The following is a 20,430-nucleotide window of genomic DNA, read 5'->3' as shown; positions in this document are numbered from 1 at the left end:
AGAGATGTGTGGATGTGGCTTTTGGGGCACAGTTTACTGGCGAACATGACAGTGTTTGGTTCCTAGAGGTCTTTTCCAACCTTCATGGTTCTGTGATTCTGTGACAACAGTGAGTTTTCTTTCTTTCTGTGCACTCTCTCCACCATTACACTTTGTGACTATTTCAGAGATAGTCTGAGAGTTCTCTAATGTTTTGAGCGGTGAGACTGATATGCCAGTGGCTCGATGTATTCATTGCAGCTAACTCTAGCCATCAAAAAATGAAGTGGCTAGTTTATGCAAATTGTTCAGCTTCCTTGCATGGTCAATACAGAGAGAGGCAATTCCATTAGGCAATTCCTATTCTCCTACATTAGCTTAGGATGAACGCTCCTCTTTTCCTCTTATTTTTTTCCTTCAACTGCAAAAGGAGCGCAGACAATTATATTTTGTGGGTTGCTGAAGACAGGGGAGGTGAATCCCATCAGAACAGCTTAACTGCACCCCGCCTGAATCTGTCTGCACCCTGCTATACTGAGGTGGGAAAAATGGAAAAGAACCTGTTTTATGCAATACACAGAACTGTGGCCCAGAGCAATAATGATGAACAGGAAATTATACCATTCCCCTCAATGCACATAAGCACAGTCTTTAATTTGAAATAACTTTATTAGAGTAAATCTTACGCCACCTTCAGTGAAATGGAAACAATTCCTACTACACCAACTAACTTTATTAAGCACTCTCTGTGTGTGAGCGAGCACAGGGAACAGAAACCCTGGTCAGCATGCTCTAGTGTAGCACAAATTTGACTTCTACAGTAAAGGTTACTCCAATAGTGCAAAGTAGGTCCATACAAAATCAAGTATAAAGAGAGTGTAACTGTCATCAACTACAGTGGAACCATGATTTCACTTTAATGCGTGTTCCAAAAGTGGTAAAGGACAGCAGAAAGTAATAAGAAAAACAGCTACTGCAGCAAGTAATAGCTACAACAACAAAAAAATTAAAGAATGAAGATTGCCTGTGCCCTACAGATGATTTCCAAATGTTGAGTGAGTTTTGGTTTTTTGGTCTCCTAAACCCTGATGTCAGTCCTGCCAGCAGCCTGAAAATTCACAGGAACACTGTGTTTCCACAGAATATCAGGTTTTAATGTATTGGGTCACTCATTGCTACCCAGCTGCCATACAAAGAGTTAGTCCCACTCAATCAAGAGTGAGAAAAAAGGGCTGAGGGACCATCAGCCAACTCCTGAACTTCCTTAGGACTGGAGAGGAGTGGGTCATCATGATAGCCTGGCTTCTGCCAAGGAGAGGAGGCCACTCTTCAGTATCCCAAAGCAAACAGAGATGCTTGTCTCAACCAACCTCTCCTATAGATCTGTCAAAGAACAAGCTGTCATCCACTTATTCGACCTAAATCTCCATCAGTACTAGAGATGGAAGAAAGGTACCCACAGAGTTAAACTGCAGCTGAACATGAAGGTCATATTTAGCTCTCTCCTATCAGGTCTCTTGTTCCTCTGAAGACCAATGCAGAAACATGGTTCTCCCCTAAATACTGGGAAAATAGATTTCCTAGCATCGCTTTCTCTTCCTTAGCCTAAGATCATAAAAAATTACATATATTTATGATTTGAGAAGTACATATATACAATGAAACACTGGCTGGGGTTTTGTCTTCTATTTGTTTTTTATGAGACGCAAACCCTGTCCAGTAACAGTTCTTTTCAAATTCAGGATGTTTGTACTGAGGAAACTAATCCACTTGGATTAAAAAGTCATCCAGGATTGACTTTCAGCCCTATAGGATATCCTCCTCCAATGCTTCCTTGCTAATAGCTCACTGAAGACATATTACACAATTATCTTCCATAAAGGAAAATCACTCCATTGATCCAGCTTCAGTAAAATATTAATGACACCTAATTAAATATCCCAGAGAGTTTCTTTTTCTTTTTCATTACAATATATTAATTTAAAATTGTATTAAATAATTTCGCAATGTTTTGACTTCTGGAAGAGATTAAGTAACAGGACACCAGTTTTAAAATACTGGCTTCCAAAACAAATATTCTCTTTCTTGCCAGCTGAAAAACCAGGACAGTCTGCACAGGCATTTAGGTATTTATCCAACTTGAACTGGGCTTTTCACTTTCCAGTAAGGGAAGCAGACTTACAGAGCATACAAAGGAACTGGATCTATTGTTCCCTGATGTAACCAAAACAGATACTGGGATACACCAGAGACAAATCCAACACATAGCATGTAACCTGCAAAAAGAAAATCCTGAGAGATCTCATTTTTAACACCCTACTAGCGTTTACCAGAGACTCTGATCCAGTTTCACAAGTATATGCTAACTGTTTTGTGCCTGTCCTGTAATGGCAAGTAGACATAAGTCTTAACTAGATAGTACTCTGTTTTACAAGCTATTTGAAACATTAAAACAGTAAAAACATACCCCACCAAAATTATAAAGATTTATCAGATAATTGTGCCCAAAACTCTATGAAAATAAAACTAATTCCTAATTTTACCCATCATGACATCTATGACATGACTGGTAAAAATCTTGCCTATCTGATTGTGATACCAGATGTAATTTTCTAACACTGCTGAGATGATTCTATGATCTTTCTCTTTTGTATAGCTCTACTGACTTTATAATGGTAAGAGAAATAAGAAACAGCAAAAATTGATTTTTAGACAAGGTGGCGCACAACTGTCACTGGCTCTGCATCACAGACAAACCCCAGCTGCTGTCAGGGCAGTGAAAATATAGCTCATCTTTCCTGCTGGAAGGTGCTACAACACTGCTACAACAGCTTCACTTCTGGCCTAGCAAGAATAACTGACGAGTAAGAAACTTTGCAGTGCTGAATCACTGCTCTTTGTAAAGTACTGTGTTACACTGAGGAAGGTGAGAAATGGCAGTCAGAGCTAAATTCTGGCAAAATTCCACAAATCAAATAGTTTTTACCTGTACAGCGTGCAGTCTCCAGATATAGATTTCAGCCTTCAAAAAATCTCTATTTCCCTCCACTATACATTTTACCTAAAAGTCTTTTCAACTGATTTTCATTTGTGAAAATGAACTGTAACCCCAAGTTACACCTGAAGCATCCCCTTTTACAATCCCTTATGTAATTCCTAATTTTTTGAGTTTGTCATCCCAAAAAAAGTGCTAGATGATAGTAATAAGATCCCCTAACATTAAATAAGGAGTGAATGGGAAATGTCTGACTGTATTAGGAAGACTTAAATACATTTCACAGAAGTGTTACCAAAGCCTATAAAGTATCAAACACTAGTTATCTTTTTTAACTACACTGCTTCAGTAAAAGAGTATGTGATGAAAATTAGACAAAAATACCCTTGAAAGCAATACTTGAGAAAGAACAAATATTGGGCCAATCCTAACCTGACCCTAAAGTCAGGTAGGCTAAACGTATAAACTAACCTTCTTGCCTCAGTCATCCCTTTTTCTTCTTTAATTCTCTCACACTGGACAACACAACCTTCCCAGCCTCAAGCACAGAACATTAAAAACAGAGAGTCTAAGAGGAACATTTATCACTCCAGCTACAGGTACCTGTATAGAGGAGCAATGAATCAATTTTTCAAGCGCTCTATCATAATCTATACCCTGACAAAGTATTTGGAACCAATGCCACAGCCAACAGTCTTTTTTTGGGATAATTACCACAGCATGAAACACCACAGTCTGCAGAATAGGACCAAGGAATTTGGCACATTTTCCACAAGCTCCTACGACTACCTATAACATACACATGGCCAAAACCTCTATTAGTGGATCAGCTCAGAAACCTACTCATATAGTCTGGTAAAACTAATGAGAATATCACCAACCTCACTGGGCCATGATTAAGATTCAGCTTCTATAGTAGTGCCTCAAAACTAATGTTTTCAAATTACCTCATTCTGCCACTGCAAGTGTGCAAAGACAGTAAGATTTTAAGAGCTGACAGCCCCAGAAACTAAAACAAAATGTTATTCAGTCCTATACTTGCATTTATTTGTACTACAAAAATCTGTTCTGTGTGTTTCAGGTTGCTATTTTGTAATGGCAGTCACAGAAAACAAGAATTTTAAAAAAGAAGAAAAAGCAAAATCAGTCCTTAAATATTTCAGTGGCTACATCTGTTTAGGTAGATTATTTCACTTAATGAAATGCAGGTCAGGTCATTACCTAAAGCAAATGCTAATATGTAGTTTCAATGTTTAGTAAGGAAGCCCTACATAGATGTTGCAAGTGTGGAACATGAATTTGTAATGATACAGTACAACAAACCACACCTGTTACTCAGCCAGGAAGTAGTGATTATCATGACAATGGAACAGGAGTAACAAAAAGTCCAGTGAGAACAAAGTGAAGTATACTGAGATTATATGTCTCCAAAAAGCAGCAGCTCGCATGAGAAATAACCCATGAAAAACATCTGGGAGCGTTTGACATAAATGGAAGCTGCAGTTCAGATGTTGGACACAGCATAGTACAAAAGCACTAAACAATCACTGGTAAGACAGATGCTCCTGAGAGGCAAGACAGCAAGCATACTATAGTGCCATCTTCACCAACTTATTTTTGCATAGATAATGCTGATATTCAAGAATACAGTGTGACAAAAAGAAAAATGCCAAGTTCTTTGAAAAAGCTGGTGTCATTCCTTACTTAAATCAAAGGAAAAGAAATATAGTTGCTGAAAGCTCTTTTAAAGTTAAATATATAATGTGAAAAAAACTGCTGAAAGATTACTTTGCATTAAGTCCTGTTGCAGATAAAGACAAAGTCTGCAACGTATCACAACTCCTTCTTTACAGTTTGCAGGCACTTTGTATTGACTAGCATTGGAAGTACCCATAAAAAAAAGGCAGGACTGGCATCCACTGTGCTTAGCAGTTATTATTCTGAAAAGTCTTACAGTCATCTTTTACAGCATGGACTACGGAAGAACAATTTCTTCTGACCAAGGATTCCTCGCAGCACCCGAAATGAAGCAGTAAGGATAGCCAACTGATCCCTCAAAGATGTGGGCTAAGAATAAGACAACTCTCATACTAAAGCACAAGCATAATTTTTCTAAAAAACTGATTAACAGCTAAACTTGTAAACCAATTATTTTATTTTTTCTTATATGAATACTTATAATCATGTAATCTATTATAATATAATATAATCTTTATAATATATAAATAAAAATATAACTAAAGTAATCTTTAAAATCACCTGTTGTACTGGCATGACACAAATTACATCTCTTGCAAAACTCTTTGGAGAATTATGGATTTTTATGCCTGACTCTTTCTTGTGACATTCTCTTGGAATTTACCAAGCCAGTATGGTAGCCTTGCTGCCACAGACATAATCCTACAGCATGTAAGTGCCTTTCACTTAAGTTATGGATGGGGAATACAGTAACTAAAAGGCTATGTTAGCCTTTTAGTGTAACCTTCCCCAAGGTTACCCCGAAGGTTTGTAGCAGAACAAAGAACTGAAATCAAGAGATTGCCCTTCCTCCCTTCCAAACATCAGTTACTTTTCATTCATGCATTCAGGTAAAAAACTTGAATGCAACAACGAGGGACATACAAGCACAGCTTACCTATCTATATTACAGGATAAGTGCTGATAGCAGCACACTTCTGGTAGTTGATTTGGGAAATGTAAATGTCTGCTTCATTTAGCTCAAAACATCTACTTAAATAAACACTTACTTTGTCTTAAGTCCCAATATTTAATCACAAATGCATCATCATTTTTCAGTATACTCAGTTCATATATTAAATAAATAAAACACAACTTACTGAATAACACCATCTTCCATTGAGGTAATATAAAAAGGGATCTTGAGGCTTAAGCTCAATCGCCTTGTCTAGATGCTCCTATTGGAAAGAAAATTAGTATCCCTTTAGATGTTTGTTTGACAATTGTGTTTACTTTCTAAGCAGTTTGCTGCAAGTCAGAAACAAATTCAGTAATTCTCTTCTGCTGCAATTCTTTTCTAACAAACTAAAAATATATTAACTAGCAAACCCCTTCCTCATGGAGGGAAACCACAAACAAAATTATTTAGTAAAGTTGCACACAATGCAACAGGGCATGCCATATTTAGAACATGACTAAGCAACTCTAAAGTTCAATCAAATAACTCAAGAACTTTTGTCTTAAGAAAAACAACAACTGCAATTAAATTAATTTCATTTACAGTTAGTATTAGAAAAATCACAGATCAAATAAGTGAGGAACCAATTATTCTCTTTGATAGATCTTGTATGTCAGCACACATCACTGAAGCATAGTCTCTTCCACCTTAGAACGTGACTGCTCCAATGAAATGGTACTTGACACAACCAACTGTTACTATAATGTGAAATTCAAAAAATAAAATGGTTCTGTTCATAGTGAAACTATAAAACCTAGGAAGTATCTAATGAGGTCCTTCTTCCAAAATAATTTTTATTACAGGTGATGAGTCTCTTTATTCCCCTCTTTAATTTACTAAAGAAAGCTCTTATCGCTCAACCTAAGTTTGAAGAAAAAATAAGTATGTCATTTCACCCCTACCATTTGCCTCTCAAAATAAATTTCACTTGAACCTTTCTTTTTTATCCCCCAGATATCTTTCTAATTCAGCCAGTCACAAAAATATTTGAGTTATACAGATCTAAGAGACTGTTACGCTATCATTTTGTCCAGAAACTATTCAGATAGGAGCTATGTTTTCATACTACTATGTTCCCAAATCCTTAACATTTCCACACAATTCAACAGATTGCAGTATTTACTAGTGAGGAGGAAAACCTCCCTGAAAAGGCTACTGCTCATACCAGGAACTCTTAAAACTCAGCTGCAGCACTTATGTTATTTGTCATTATCCCTTCGTTCCCAGCTTGTCCCTGTGCTTGGGGCTTAGCTCACTTGGCACAGCTCAGATGTAATTTTTGCTCTCTCACAGGAAAGCTCTGCCACACTCCAAGTCCTAACACGGACATGATGTGACAGGAACCCAGACTAGGCATTCCCCAGGAACTGGAACATTGCTGCCTCTCACTGACACCCAGAAAGGGGGGACACCAGCTTGGAAGGCAAGGGATGGATGGAAAGTGTCTAAGCAATGCTGAGGACAAGGACGGGGAGAGTAGCACATATAACACAAGTAACTAAATCTAAAAAACACAATTACCTTCAAAAGGACAGTGTTAAAAAATATATTACTTAAGGGTGACATGAAGGATGATTGCAGAACTGTGTTAGTTGATCACTTACTATTTCATATGTTTTGATTTTCTAAACAGAATTGTTATTCCCTTTTCCTCCCCCCTTTGATTACAAAATAATGCTGTTCCCAGAATCCTACCTCAGTTCTTATATTGTGAAAGCATATAATCTATTTGCATATATAAAAATAACTTTTTTGCTTTAACTTCAGCACCAAAATAGACCTGTGAGGCTGAATTACTGTGCTGGAAAAGTCTGTCTTTGACACTATATAAGGAAATAACTTGAAGGAATAGCTTTTAAAAAAAAAACCAACCCCAAATCCTACAAAAACATACCTTAAAGAGATAACCATTCCTGATTTTGTTTTGTACACTTTCAAACTGAGACATATAGCCACACATAATTGCAAACCTGAGAGGGGAAAAGAAAAACACACACACATACTTTTTGTGATTTAAATAAACCTTTGAATTAAATTACAAAATATTTCAATACCTAATTCACAGATTAACAACTGGGGTTGTTTTCCATCTCGATACTGGATGGAAGTTTGGCATAAGCTATACATATTCAGGAGCAGACGAAAACACAGATCAAAACAAAATAATAACGGAAACAAGAAGTTTAAATGACACTATCTGGGCTGTCAGGGAAGTGAAAAAACAGAGATTTCTCCTCTCATATTTCTACCATATAGTTCAGAGTATGACACTTCCAGACTGGCTCTACCACTGTCAGCAGTTTGACACATTGTGCTCTGCACTGTACTGCACTGGGAACATGAATACTGTCAGCTGCAGAACCTCACCTGGGAAGGCAAATACTGGGGGTGTGCTCAGTAGGAAGCTGCACACACAAAATGTTCACAGCTGTCTTCTACCCTTTTCAAGCACCTTGGTGCATTCCTGCACTTCTGGTATTCTTCTAATATCTTCAAAATTACCTAAAAACATACACACACGTTCTGCTCTAAGAGGATCACTACTGCTATCACTAGGTCATTATTATTTCTATTATTATTACTATGATTATCGAAAATTTGGGAGACTGATAAAAGAAATGTGAGATAATTTCTATATTATATTTGTATTGTTAAGCAGGTATAACTGAAAATATTTTCAGAGGTCCCCATCTATAAAGATTCAGATCTCCTAAGCCACACTACTGTTTTATTGACACTCCATCTAAATTTCTATTGCTTTCTTCCTATTACTTTAACAATTATAGAACCTCTATGCATAAGGACTCTCTTGCACAGACATCAATTGTACTTTCCTTGGACCTATTTTCATTGGTATTAAGACAACTTTGTATTTCTGTATAAAACTAACAGAACCATCAAAGAAATAGTTAAACAGTCAAAACTCATGTACATTATTTTTCTATTTTTTCAGAATTTTGCTTTTTTACTAAATATTTTACAATGCAATACCAAATCAAAGGAAAAAATAATCTTAGAAGAGGGAAAGCCAAAGACCAGAGGAAAATATGAGTTATGCAAGAAGCTTATTGAGTTAATTATGGTAACAGAACCACAATCTGTATGGCACACACAGGTTTTAAGCATTACTAAACATCAGCTTTCTTGAATTTCTTTATATAATGTAATTATTCAAGCTCCAGTGAATCCTCATTAAAACATCAATTAAGAAATTATTTTATTGCTTACAGTTATACCTAATGGTTTTAAGTTAGAAACACTCATGCTAAAGGTAATTGCATTTTTTGGTCAGCAAGTGTTCCCAGGTAAGGAACAGAGTCGGCATAACAAAAACAGCTGAATTTGTAAGAGCTTCAGACAGACTGTCAAACACTGTTGAGCAGGATGTATGTTGTGACCACCGTGCACTGGACAAAATCCAGCTAATGGCAGCTCTACTGCTGATAGAGCCGCAGCAGAAGCACATTTTGTATGGGAATGAGCTGCAATTGAGGGAAAAAGCAAGGGGTGGGGGTCAGGAAAGTTCAGGTATTTAGAAAGAGGGGGAAGGTACTGAAAACTTCATTAGGTTTAAGTAACTCAGGCAACATTGCCCCTATTCCCTTCACTCATTAAGTGCTAATCAGATAAACTCAGCATACCATAGCTAAACGGATTGCTGCTACAAAAGAAAACAATGAAAAGCGAACAAGCTAATCCAGCATCTTGCAGTATTTCCCTGTCTGTGCGTGACAAGAAAGAGGGCCTTAGTTTAAACTAGTTCAAAGAAAAATTTTTACTTACAGCTAAAATCTCTGGGGAGGGATATCCCAACAAAATTTTCAATGTATTAAAAGTAAGCTAACCTACTAACTTTAAATATGCATTACTTTTTCAAGGAAAAATTAAAAATGTCTTTCACATATTTGTCTTTTTCTTTTTTTAAATTTTATACTTTTGAACTAGGCTAGCCAGCCAATTGATATAAAAGAATTATTTAATTTTTGGCGTTTAATTTTCAAAACAACCCAACATCCTAAAGCAAAGAAAACAAAAAAGTGTCTTTTGTTTCCAGAAGATAATCTTTAGGCATTTTAAATATTCTTCAAAGAGTTTGAAACACAAAGCAAACTTTATTTTCAGTGATGCAAAGACTAGCGTTAATCATAGATTGGTTTGGGTTGGAAGGCACCCTAAAGATCATTTAATTCCAACCCCCTGTCTAGAGCAGGGATACCTTCCACTAGATCAGGTTGCTCAAAGCCCCATCCGACCTGGCCTTGAACAACTCCAGGGATGTGGCAGCCACAGCTTCTCTGGGCAACCTGCTCCAGTGCCTCACCACTCTCACAGTGAAGAAAATGATCAGAAAAAACGAGGCAGGAGGTAGAAACGCTTCCCTCTGCTCCTTATTCTTCGCCGCAGGCCGGCCTCAACCCTGCCACTCCCTGGTCACCTGCCCCATCTCGTGGTGGCAGAGGGGAATACTAAAAAGTTTATCACAAAATAACGTGCAAATACCCTATGAAATGGGTAAAACGCACGTGCATTTTGGTAGAGCAAGTGATACTGGCTCTCCTCACTACCACTGCCTGTCTTACAGACTTTGAATATCAGGGCTAAAATACTGTTTACAGTGCCTTCACAGAGAAAATGAAAAAATCATACCAGTGAAGAGCTGCAAGGAATGATGCAACTGCTGAGCTAATGCTACTCCTGGGTAACATAAAAAAAAAAAGCCCCAGACACGTTCATCTAAATAAACACAATGATCATTACCCCATTAAGGCAGACACAGTACTTGGGTTGGCATAAAAAACATTCACAGATGGCAGAAAAGTTACTGAACGTGGTATAGAGGCATACAGGTCAATCATCCACAATTAACATTCCTTTAATAAGCACAAACACAACCAAAGAAACTCAGTAATAAGTCAGCATAATGTCCTTTTGTTAAAAATGTTGTAATTGAAACTCAGACTTTCAAGAAACTGTAGCTGACAGAGAAGGATACCAAATGCCTACATGGCCCTCATGGAGAGGGGTCCAGATCAAAGTGACTTAACATTTTCCCTTCTGGTGCTCCAGAAATTCTGTATGTATTCAGGCAAAGTAAAACTGTAAGGGGCATACCTTATCTGCTGCAAAAGGGAGAGCAGCAGGTTGATACACTATGTTTTATTAACTCGATTTGAATCTTAATATCAAAAATGCTACCAACACACAAGACTCTGGCAACTACAGCTTATTCCATATGAGACGGATTTACAGAAAAGATTTTGAAGTCTCAAATCCGCAATAAGCCACACTAGGGCACATGAATACAGAAAGTTTTACCTTTTCCCTGATAAATCTCGCAGGGCCAAAATCAGAAATAACATGCATCTTCCCAGGCTTGTTCCTCACTCTTCTATATACCCTTTCATATATTCCAAATCTAAAAAACCCTCTTATGTCATGTAGACTTTGGAAATGTGTGGGTACAGGGCTTACATTTCGAAATCTAGATCTCCATTTTAACATCCTAGTATCAACAGGAAAGTTTTTCTCAATTGTAAATGGTAAGACTTTGCCAATTGAAGGAGAGTTTGTGATATTTACCAATATCAAAGAATACAACTCGTCTGTTCCATAGCTGTTTTCCACTCCCTCCTCTTCATTCGAGAAACATTTAACATGTAAGGTAGTATAAGCAAAGGCTAATGTGTGGGTAGCACACAAGAGACCCAGTGAAAAGAAAGTTCATTTTCATCCCAGTTCTAAATGTGTTCTCAAGTCCCCTCACCTCCGTACGGCTCAGTCCTGTGCATGCCATCACTTCTTAGCCATCCACTCACTCACTCAGTCACTCACTCACCAGTTTCACACACTTAAAAATTCTGACAGTCTCTGCAAAGTAGCCGAACTCCTTTTTAACATGATTTCAATGAGATATCAATTTCTATGTAGGGAGATTTTGCAATTTAAGTTACTGATTATGACTCTGCTGAATAATCCTTTCTGAGATCACAGTTTTACATACTTTAAATTGTACCACTTTCCTGCCAAGATACTTAATCTATAAAATTGCATCTGAGTTTAGATGGAGAGGTAGAGATGGAAAGATACCACCATCCTCCTTGGGGTGTGAGTGTGGAAGAAGTGGCTGAGAATGTGTAAGACTGACAACACACAAAGTAAGATGTGCCAAGGTGTGAAGCTAAGTGTTCAGGTGGGTTTTTTTCATGGGGATTCCTTCCCTTTCCCTTTCCCTCCTCTCCCCCTCCCCTTTCCCTCTCCCTTTCCCTCCCGCTTTCCCTTCCCCTTTCCCTTTCCCTTTCCCTTCTTGGAATACAACTGAGTCTATATTGTAGAAATTGGCAGAAATATAGTTTTTATATTAAAAATTTACCAGAGCACTGAAGCTGAGGTCCAGGGAAACATCAGATGTAGCTCACACTTGCTTACGTGATACTTGCAAAAACATTAGAAACAAACCCCTATTTTGGTTAAAAAACCTTGAAGGTAAGGACGTTCAAGAATTCTGGCTTAATAATTTACTGTATGTATACCATGCCAGTGTTAATGTGTATTCACAGAAGTTCACCAGTAGAACATGTGGATGCCATATTCTGCATTTCTTAGGCTGTGCAACCCAAAACTATGTTATATTTCTGTGTGACAGAAATGTAACTTCTTGTTTTATAACAGACAGTTGTTACAGATAGAAATACAATCTTGAAGAAATTAGCAGGATAGTCTTCACAAATGTGGAAACAGAGTGAAATAATAGCTTTCACAGATAGTAACACAACAATTTTCCTTGACAGACATGTAAAAGGAATCACTAGGTTGCCCGTTTTATTTCCTCTGTGACCATTCTGGCAAAAAGCTTGTAGTAAACAGATCTTTTCACATGTCAAACCTACCTCCTCTGCACTTGCATGAGGACGCTGCAGTGTTTCACTGATCCACTTACTACAGAATAAGTTACAGCTTTTCAGAAATGGCTTCTGGATTTGAAATTTTAAATTATTTTTACAAAAATAATTAAGTATTTAAAAAGATTATTGACTACAATTAAGCTATAAAATTTCTTTGGTCTTCCCATGAATCAAACACAGGGCAAATAACTACTAACTGGAAACTTTGCATTTCTGCACAAACTATCAATTTCTGAATAATCAGGCTGCATGACAGAAACAGATGCTTGTGGCTTGGAAGTTATCGATTTTTTCTAAGTCTAACTAAGGAATAATTAAGGGAAGCAGGTTTAAAGCATTTAGTTACAAAGAGGTGTGGATTTAATTTTAAAAGTTGTTGGTAGTATGACAATATCCTACAACATAATCCATAATTTTAAAGAGTTTTCTTTCACTGGAGAATTATTTTTATGCCATTGCACCTTCCAAACCCGACAAACTATCTGTTAAAATTCTGTTACTGACATGACATTCTCACCTTTTTGTAGGAAGTTTGTAAACTTCCCTGTCCCTAAGCTCTGGAATCCACTTCCATGGATAACCCAGGGCTTGTGAAAATCGTTGTGCTTCTTAGTAACACTCATACACATGATAGAGAAAAGTTCTGGGGGCAGCTGTGGTTCAGGAGGACTCTTCACTTGCTAACTCACTTCCATCTAAATGAGACACATGCTGTATGACTCCTATCACCAGCAGGTAGGTTCCACAGAGCAACCCAAACCTGACTGTAGCACAAAGTTTGTTCATGGCAAACAAACCAAAGCTCAATGCAAAGAATGATCTTTCTAAGTAAATGTCATGAAAACTGCCCACATCCAGTAACCTCTCTAGTAACCTTCTCTTTGCAAAGCCTGTAATCAGTTTTCCTCAGCAAAAAAAAGGATGTTTGAGGGAATCCAGGCAACAGCAAAGAAACCTTCCAGATCTTTTCCAAACTCTTGAAGAAAAAACAGCAACAATCTCCCCCCAATATAAAAGCTCACTTGTTTTGCAAAACTATTTTAAAGTGATTGTTTAGTTTTAAATAAAACCCCTATTAACATGCACCTACATATTGTGTTTTCTGTAACTGTAAAGTTGTAAAACAGCACAATTATAATGCCAATTAGAACACTGAATTGTTCACACAGCACTTCCAATTAAAATCTGGATGATAAAGAAGCTCCATGATCCAAGATGAGCTGTGAGGATTCACAGCTGTCATTTTGGAATCATTGACCCACAAACCAAATTTGTTTGAGGCTTGGAAAACACAAGAAGATCTGCAACTGGCTGATGTCAAATTCTGCATGCAAATTCTTTGAAAAATTTACACGGGCTGAACAATGACACAAATCACTCTAGAATATTTACTCTGCCTCTCTTCAGCATGTTCGTCCAAATAATAAAAAGTTACAGCTATGTTTTTCCTTTCCAGTGTTGCCATTGACTTCAGGTTTTTTTGAATGGTGACCTCTAAAAAACTGAAGGCAACTATGAGATTATATCTGGATTCAGTTGTAAAAATTATTTGCAGCTGCAAAATTTCATTACCAAAACTAACTGACTACTTAAAGATATTTTGCTTTCTTCTTTCTGCATATGTTTTATCAAATTTAATTTGAGGATGAATACTGGTTACTTGTCAGTATTCTGATCAGTAAGTCAAACAGTTTAAGTGTTGATATATTTTATGATACAATTTCACAAAAAAATATAGGTGATATACCAAGAAGATATATGGCATCACTTTGTTCTTAACTGAAGTAAATATGAAAAGTAAGGCAAGACAGCCGAACTCTAGGCCTGGATTAGCAAGAGTTTGCTCATGGAACCATTTCACTAAATTCTCCTGGGGTGCTCAAAAGGTGTGTTCTGTTTCCCAGAAACTTTATAGCAGTTTCACAAAACAGAAGAAAAATCTGTTCTGGAAAAGGGATGTTTTTGCCAATGTAACTGCATCTATACTAGGAAAATTGTGTCTGTCAAGGTGTGACAAAAACTTATTTAAGCAGTAAATAGAGCTTTCAAGCAGCAGGGATAAGCTTCCAAAAGAAACTTCCAAATAGGTCCATAGCCCTAATCCTTGCTTGACAGGCACAGTGTACATTTCTAATGAAGAAAATTAAATCATTAGGAAGTGTCACATTAGAAAAAGTTCTGTAGAAGTATTACTAAGAGATGATATTCAAAAGCACATCTGCAAATGACCCTTTAGTCGTATCAGGGAATAGTTTCAAAGATTAATTCAACTCCAGTGAGGAACTCTCTATTAACTTAAGAAACCAAAAGCAATTGACTCTAAAAATGGAAACGAGCACACATCTAAACTAGGAATATTTATAAGGCAATAGGAGGAGGTTCCATAAATACACCAGAAGGAAAAAAAACATAAATGAAAGTGCAGAATGATTAGCAATGAAGAAATGACAAAACATGAAACCAACAAGGCTGAATTCAATTTCTTCTTTGCTTATATTCCCCCTACTCCAGAAAGGTTAAGTGTAAGTAGAGAGCAAGGAACAGGACCACAAAAAGAACAGGCTATCATTTAATCCTCGCTCATTTAGTAAACCATAATATATTAAACAGCTTAAGAGAACATTGGAAATAATGCATGAATGGACAACACAGATAGCAGCTACACCAAACATGAGCTAAAACCTCAGTTGTGCTGATTGGAAATATCAAAATCCCACAGAAATTATAAAGTACAGACCAGTAAGAAATCAACAAAAACTTTCTTCAGTCAAGGTCAGAAAATCAGCTTCCTTATCAATAGCTGATACAGACTGACACAGCCTTGCATGTAAAATGAGAGAACTGTGCATCAAACAGATGGGCTCTTCTTATGTAGGTTAAGATTATTTACCTTATACAGCTTCAGAAAACGCTATTGGCAGTGAGATGAAAAGGAAGGATTCTGGTCTGAGATGTCATTACTTTCACACTGAGCTTGCTTTCATGCTGAGCTTCTCATCTCTGTGTATCCAATCTCCTATTACATCCAGCAGAGAGACCCTGTTCAATCCTGATCAAACAGGATCCCTGCCTGGACACAGGTGCCTACTGCCACTGGAGATGCCCTAGGGTTTCCCACCAATCCCAGATGTTGGCCTGGAAGTGTACAGACCCACAAAGGTCCTGTGTGATATCTGCCATGCCATGCAAATATCCTGGCACATCAAATGGCACATGCTGCCTTTCAAGTCTCCATCCCCTGTAAGTGAAAGACAAGTACCTCACTCACATGTAGACACATATAATACAGTACATTCAGGTGTCAATCTGGAGCTGGGTACTGCCCTCTGTCTCTGAACTTAAGTGACTACCTGCTAGTGATCCTAGCATTTTTTGTATAAATATTTGTTCTATTTTTTCTTTTCAGTCGTCTTCTCTCTTATTATCCTTATTAACTATGGATTTCATATTACTTTCACGTGTTCTTTATTCATGACTTAATTGTATTGCACTGTTTTCTGTTCACACACAGTCTTATCTATTTATGACTTTAGGCAAAATTCTGTTTCCATACAACCTTGAGAGCAGTTTCTACAGGGAAGACTCCCTGAAGTCCTATTTCCTGTTTACATGGATTAATGTGAAATAATGTTTAAATAAACTGAATAAATTTGCATTAGGCCAGACTTGAGCAATCCAGATCTGACATATAGCTGACTTCCAAAGTCTCCTGGGTAATGCAGCAAGGCCCAACAGAAAGGGAAAAGGTAAATATAGTTGCCATCTACAGAAACAAAGGAAAGGAAAGGACAGGGGTTACAGGGAAACCAGCATAACCTGAAAACATTCCAAGATAAATTATTTTGTAAGTGCATAAGCATACAAAACAGTTAACACAAGTTTTTTGTGAACAAATGGTATATATAAAAAAATTCTTTTCTGATAAGACAAACAAGACTGGAATATTAGAGGAATGTAACAAATACCTTCAAATTTATGTGGCCTTTGTCCTATCTGATGTTCCTCAGAAATTCACCCATGGAAATATTGTTTAGACTAAATCACCTGTTGAGATGGTTGCACAACCAGATTCATATGAACCTGAGCATCATTATAGGTGTCCCACAAAGTTCAGTGCTGGGTCCATTATCTTCCAGAAATTTCACTAATTAAGTCAATGATTTTAAAAAACCCACACAACAACAAAACACTTTTGAAATAAAATTGTAGTCTGGGAGGGGATGCATTTACAAACCTAAATGGCCTCAATATGCCTGAGAAATGGACTGAAATAAACGTGAAATATGTGTAAAGTACTCTACAAGGAATAAAAAAGAAAAAAAACAAGATACCAAAAAAAAGTTACAAAACAAGTCCAGCTGGTTAAGTAGTAGCACAGCAGAAAAGGATCTACTGAGACCACAGACTGAAAAACAGTTGTCATGTCAAACAAAAATATACCAATGTCCCTCTGGATCATGGAAGCTCATTCTGCCCAGTATTCAGAGCCTCAGTTAGATAAGCATAACCAATACTGGCATCACACTTCAAAAGTCATGCATACAGTCAGAAAGATTTCAGAAAATAAAGTCAAGCAGATATATTCAGGAAAAAAAATATAGGAAACTATTAAAATCTGTAGTGTTCATCTATACCATTAGAGAGCCACCAGTTAAACAATAACTGATAAAACCTTCACATTCACCCAGATACAAAAAGGATGAAAACTAAACCATACAGAAATCCATTGCCTGTTACGAGAAGCAGTAGATTACAAAACATAAGATTTTCCTCTTAAGTCTCTCAATTTGGCTTTCTGAGCTAACCTCTGGAACACATCTCACACTCGTAGTTCTTCCCCTGCTAGATGTACCTGTCAGTACAGGATCTCACGTCTGAAGTTCAGCAGACCACCTACATGTCCTTAAACAACATGTAAGGTTTTATCAGCATAGTTTCTGCGAGTGAAGCTGTATTTATAACAGGATATTTTGTCAGTCTTGTGGGCTGAGGAGGAAGGGAGGGGCAGGACTCATACTTGCATGTGATTTTGTGGTGGTTTATACACATAGCTTTAGCTGAGATGGGCACCCCAGCATCACCCTGAAGAAGTGACCATGACTGTGGTCAGGCAAAGAGCACAAATGGCTGTAAATTGCTTTCAGAAACACATAAACCAAGCCAGATAGTCACCTAATTAAACAAAAAGATCTATGTCTAATCAAGTATCTAAACCTGAGCTAGCTGACGTGCTCCCTTCATTGGCAATGGAGACGTTGTCAACTGAACCTCAGGAGGAATTCATCTCACCCTCATGCAAGACAAAATGGGCAAAACTGACTCAGATGAACCGCACTCCAGAACTGGCTGCTTTCTTTTTGATTGTGAAAGGAACCTAAGATAAAACTCTTTGGTTTAGGTATGTAAAAATTTAGTGAAATCCCACCCCACATATGTAATGACAAAAGTAGTGAAGAACGTAGAAACAAAAATGGAAAAGGTAACAGTATTAGAAAAGAAATCAGGAGCTCAGTAATATTTACTAATAAAATAGTAAGGTGAAGAACTATCAGCTAGAACTCAGTAGAATTATCCTTTACCTGATAATGTTGATTTGATAAAAAATATTTACATTTGCAGAGTTTGTTAGTTCTGATAAGGCCTATGAAATTAAAATAAGTGTCAAGCTTGAAGGAAAACTATATGATAAACAAAAATTGAGAAGTTAATTGAAATTTCCATAGTCCTCTATATCTATTTTTAATTATAAGAATTTAGATTATTACAAGAAAATGAAAGGACAAAATACATGGTCATGCTGAAGTATTGTTATTGAGTTGTTTCACATTCTATAGTACATAATTCACAGAATACTTCAATGTAATTTTTAGCTGCAACTGGGGATAATTGAGTTCCATAAAGTTATGAAAAAATATTAATGAGTAACTTATGAAACTGATATCAAACTGTAGTATGATAAATGTAACTTGCTGTGGGCACTATTTAGAGCCAAAGAAGGCTGGGGGGTTTGTAGGATTTGATAAATATACACAAGTTTTTAAAACTACACACTTTCTCAAACTTACCACTGGTGACTCTCAGCACTCCCATCATCCAGCTGAACAGCTTTTTCAGCTTTAATCTTTCCTGTAAAAGGAGTAGAATATATTAAAGGATTTATTGTACTCTTCCACCTGTTAGGTGTCTCCCAAGAACAAACCGACCTGATATACTCTAGCAGCAAAGAAGAAACTGCTTCCTGTTCTTAGAAACATTTAGATGGACATTGTAACATCCTGGCTTTACATCATTTACATTTCCATACATATATATATATATGTATACATACACATATACACATGCATACATCTATTTTTTTTAATTTATTATTATTTTTATTTAAATCCAATTCAGATGCAGTTAAATTAGGGAAGGATTGGATTGGACTGCCAAAGGAGACCATGTTGTCTGTAAGACTGAAGACTCTTAACAGCAGGTTGGAGAAGCACCTGTCAGAAGAACCAGCAAAGCTGTTTCCTGACTTGGGTACACAAATAAACTAGCTGAAGTTTGTTTCTAGCACAAAGACTTCCCTTAAGTTCCACTTAACTGACTAAAAGTTCCCCTAACTGAATAAAGATGACAGCAGGTGATTTGATCAAATTCATGCTCCCAGTAAGAAGTTCAAATGAGATGCTTGCTGTTTGCAGAGTCTCAGCTGCAACCAATTAAGCCACTGACATTTCTGTATTGCAAGTTAACTTCACAGAAACAAAGAATAGCATACACAACCCTCCAACCCAGTGGAAGGAAAAATAACCACGAAACTACTGCCAGCTCCCCCGCAGCCTCAATCCCTCTGCACCACTTCCAAAAACTGAGATGAAAAAAGCTACCACCACCCCCGTTTCATGAAAATGAGCCAAACTAGGCTGGTTACTCAACACGTAAGACCCACTTTCACTCCATCATTCTGTACCTCTCTGTCTTTTGCTATGCCATTATCTTCCATCAGCTGAGGCTACATGTAGTCACTGGTAAAAGCAAAGGCTCCAACAACAGAATTTACTGTTGTAATTTACTTTGTGTCATAATCCTCACTGCACTGTGAGATTTCCATACAAAATAGCCAAGTTCCTACTAAAGCAAAGACAGTATAGATTAAGTAGCTAAGGCAGTGCAAATCTTCCTGAGTAAAAGAAGCAACTAAAAGATGGTAATAGGGAAGGAACAAGGAAGAACAAGCTGAGATTGGCTATGGAGTGTGAAACAACAGCACAAAGACATGACACTGTCTTTTAGGATGACAAAGGGCATCCAGACTTCTTTGTCTGTGATGTTGTCAATGCTGACAGAATAAAAAGCTGACAAAAAGTATCACAAAAGACAAAATAACCCAAACTTGGAATACATTTAAAAACCTCATTTGGTGCAGCAAAAAAGAGAGAGGCAATCAAGAGGCAAAAGAGAGAGAGAAGTACTTCTAGGCAAAAATAATTATTTTAAGCACAGTGCATTGACTGAAGGAGAGTGACACAGGTAGAGAAGATGTAGGTTCTAATGTAATGAAACGAAGGTGGTCCAAAACGAAAAGGGAAACATAAACTGTACCTCCAGCCAATATGCATCCAGACAGCAAAGGAAAGGGCAATGCTTTTAAAAGCAACAAAGAAAAAGTGCTCTGAAGAAGAAAACCAGAACCTTGCAGAGATTAAGTTGTCAAACAGGATACATAGGGAGAGATGCCTAGAAGCAACACCAGTTGTCACACACTTCTGTTTCTGGTCAACAGTTTCTTCAGATTCACAAAGTTTCATCCCCACCCTCACCACAATATATGCAGGAGTGGTCCTTGCCACAGGACAGCAGAAAAAAAAACC

The 20,430-nt window shown here is 37.2% G+C and overlaps 1 protein-coding gene across 3 annotated transcripts in view; it reads right to left on the bottom strand.

Annotated features, from left to right (window-relative positions):
* Positions 1 to 20,430, bottom strand: part of RMDN2 (regulator of microtubule dynamics 2) — a 45,429-nt gene that overhangs the window by 15,419 nt on the left and 9,580 nt on the right. For all 3 annotated transcript variants that reach the window (XM_018085300.2, XM_018085301.1, XM_018085299.1), the window contains exons 5-7: positions 18,637 to 18,697; positions 7,564 to 7,639; positions 5,812 to 5,889 (exon numbers count right to left, since the gene is read on the bottom strand). In XM_018085300.2, coding sequence (XP_017940789.1) covers positions 5,812 to 5,889; positions 7,564 to 7,639; positions 18,637 to 18,697 — 215 coding nt within the window. The remainder of the gene's footprint in view (positions 1 to 5,811; positions 5,890 to 7,563; positions 7,640 to 18,636; positions 18,698 to 20,430) is intronic.

This window comes from Manacus vitellinus, unplaced genomic scaffold (assembly GCF_001715985.3).
Source record: "Manacus vitellinus isolate BGI_N305 unplaced genomic scaffold, ASM171598v3 scaffold_8_pilon, whole genome shotgun sequence".
Lineage (NCBI taxonomy): Eukaryota > Metazoa > Chordata > Aves > Passeriformes > Pipridae > Manacus > Manacus vitellinus.
Note: the sequence above shows the minus strand (reverse complement) of the source record. Positions and strands in the feature narration are given on the sequence as shown.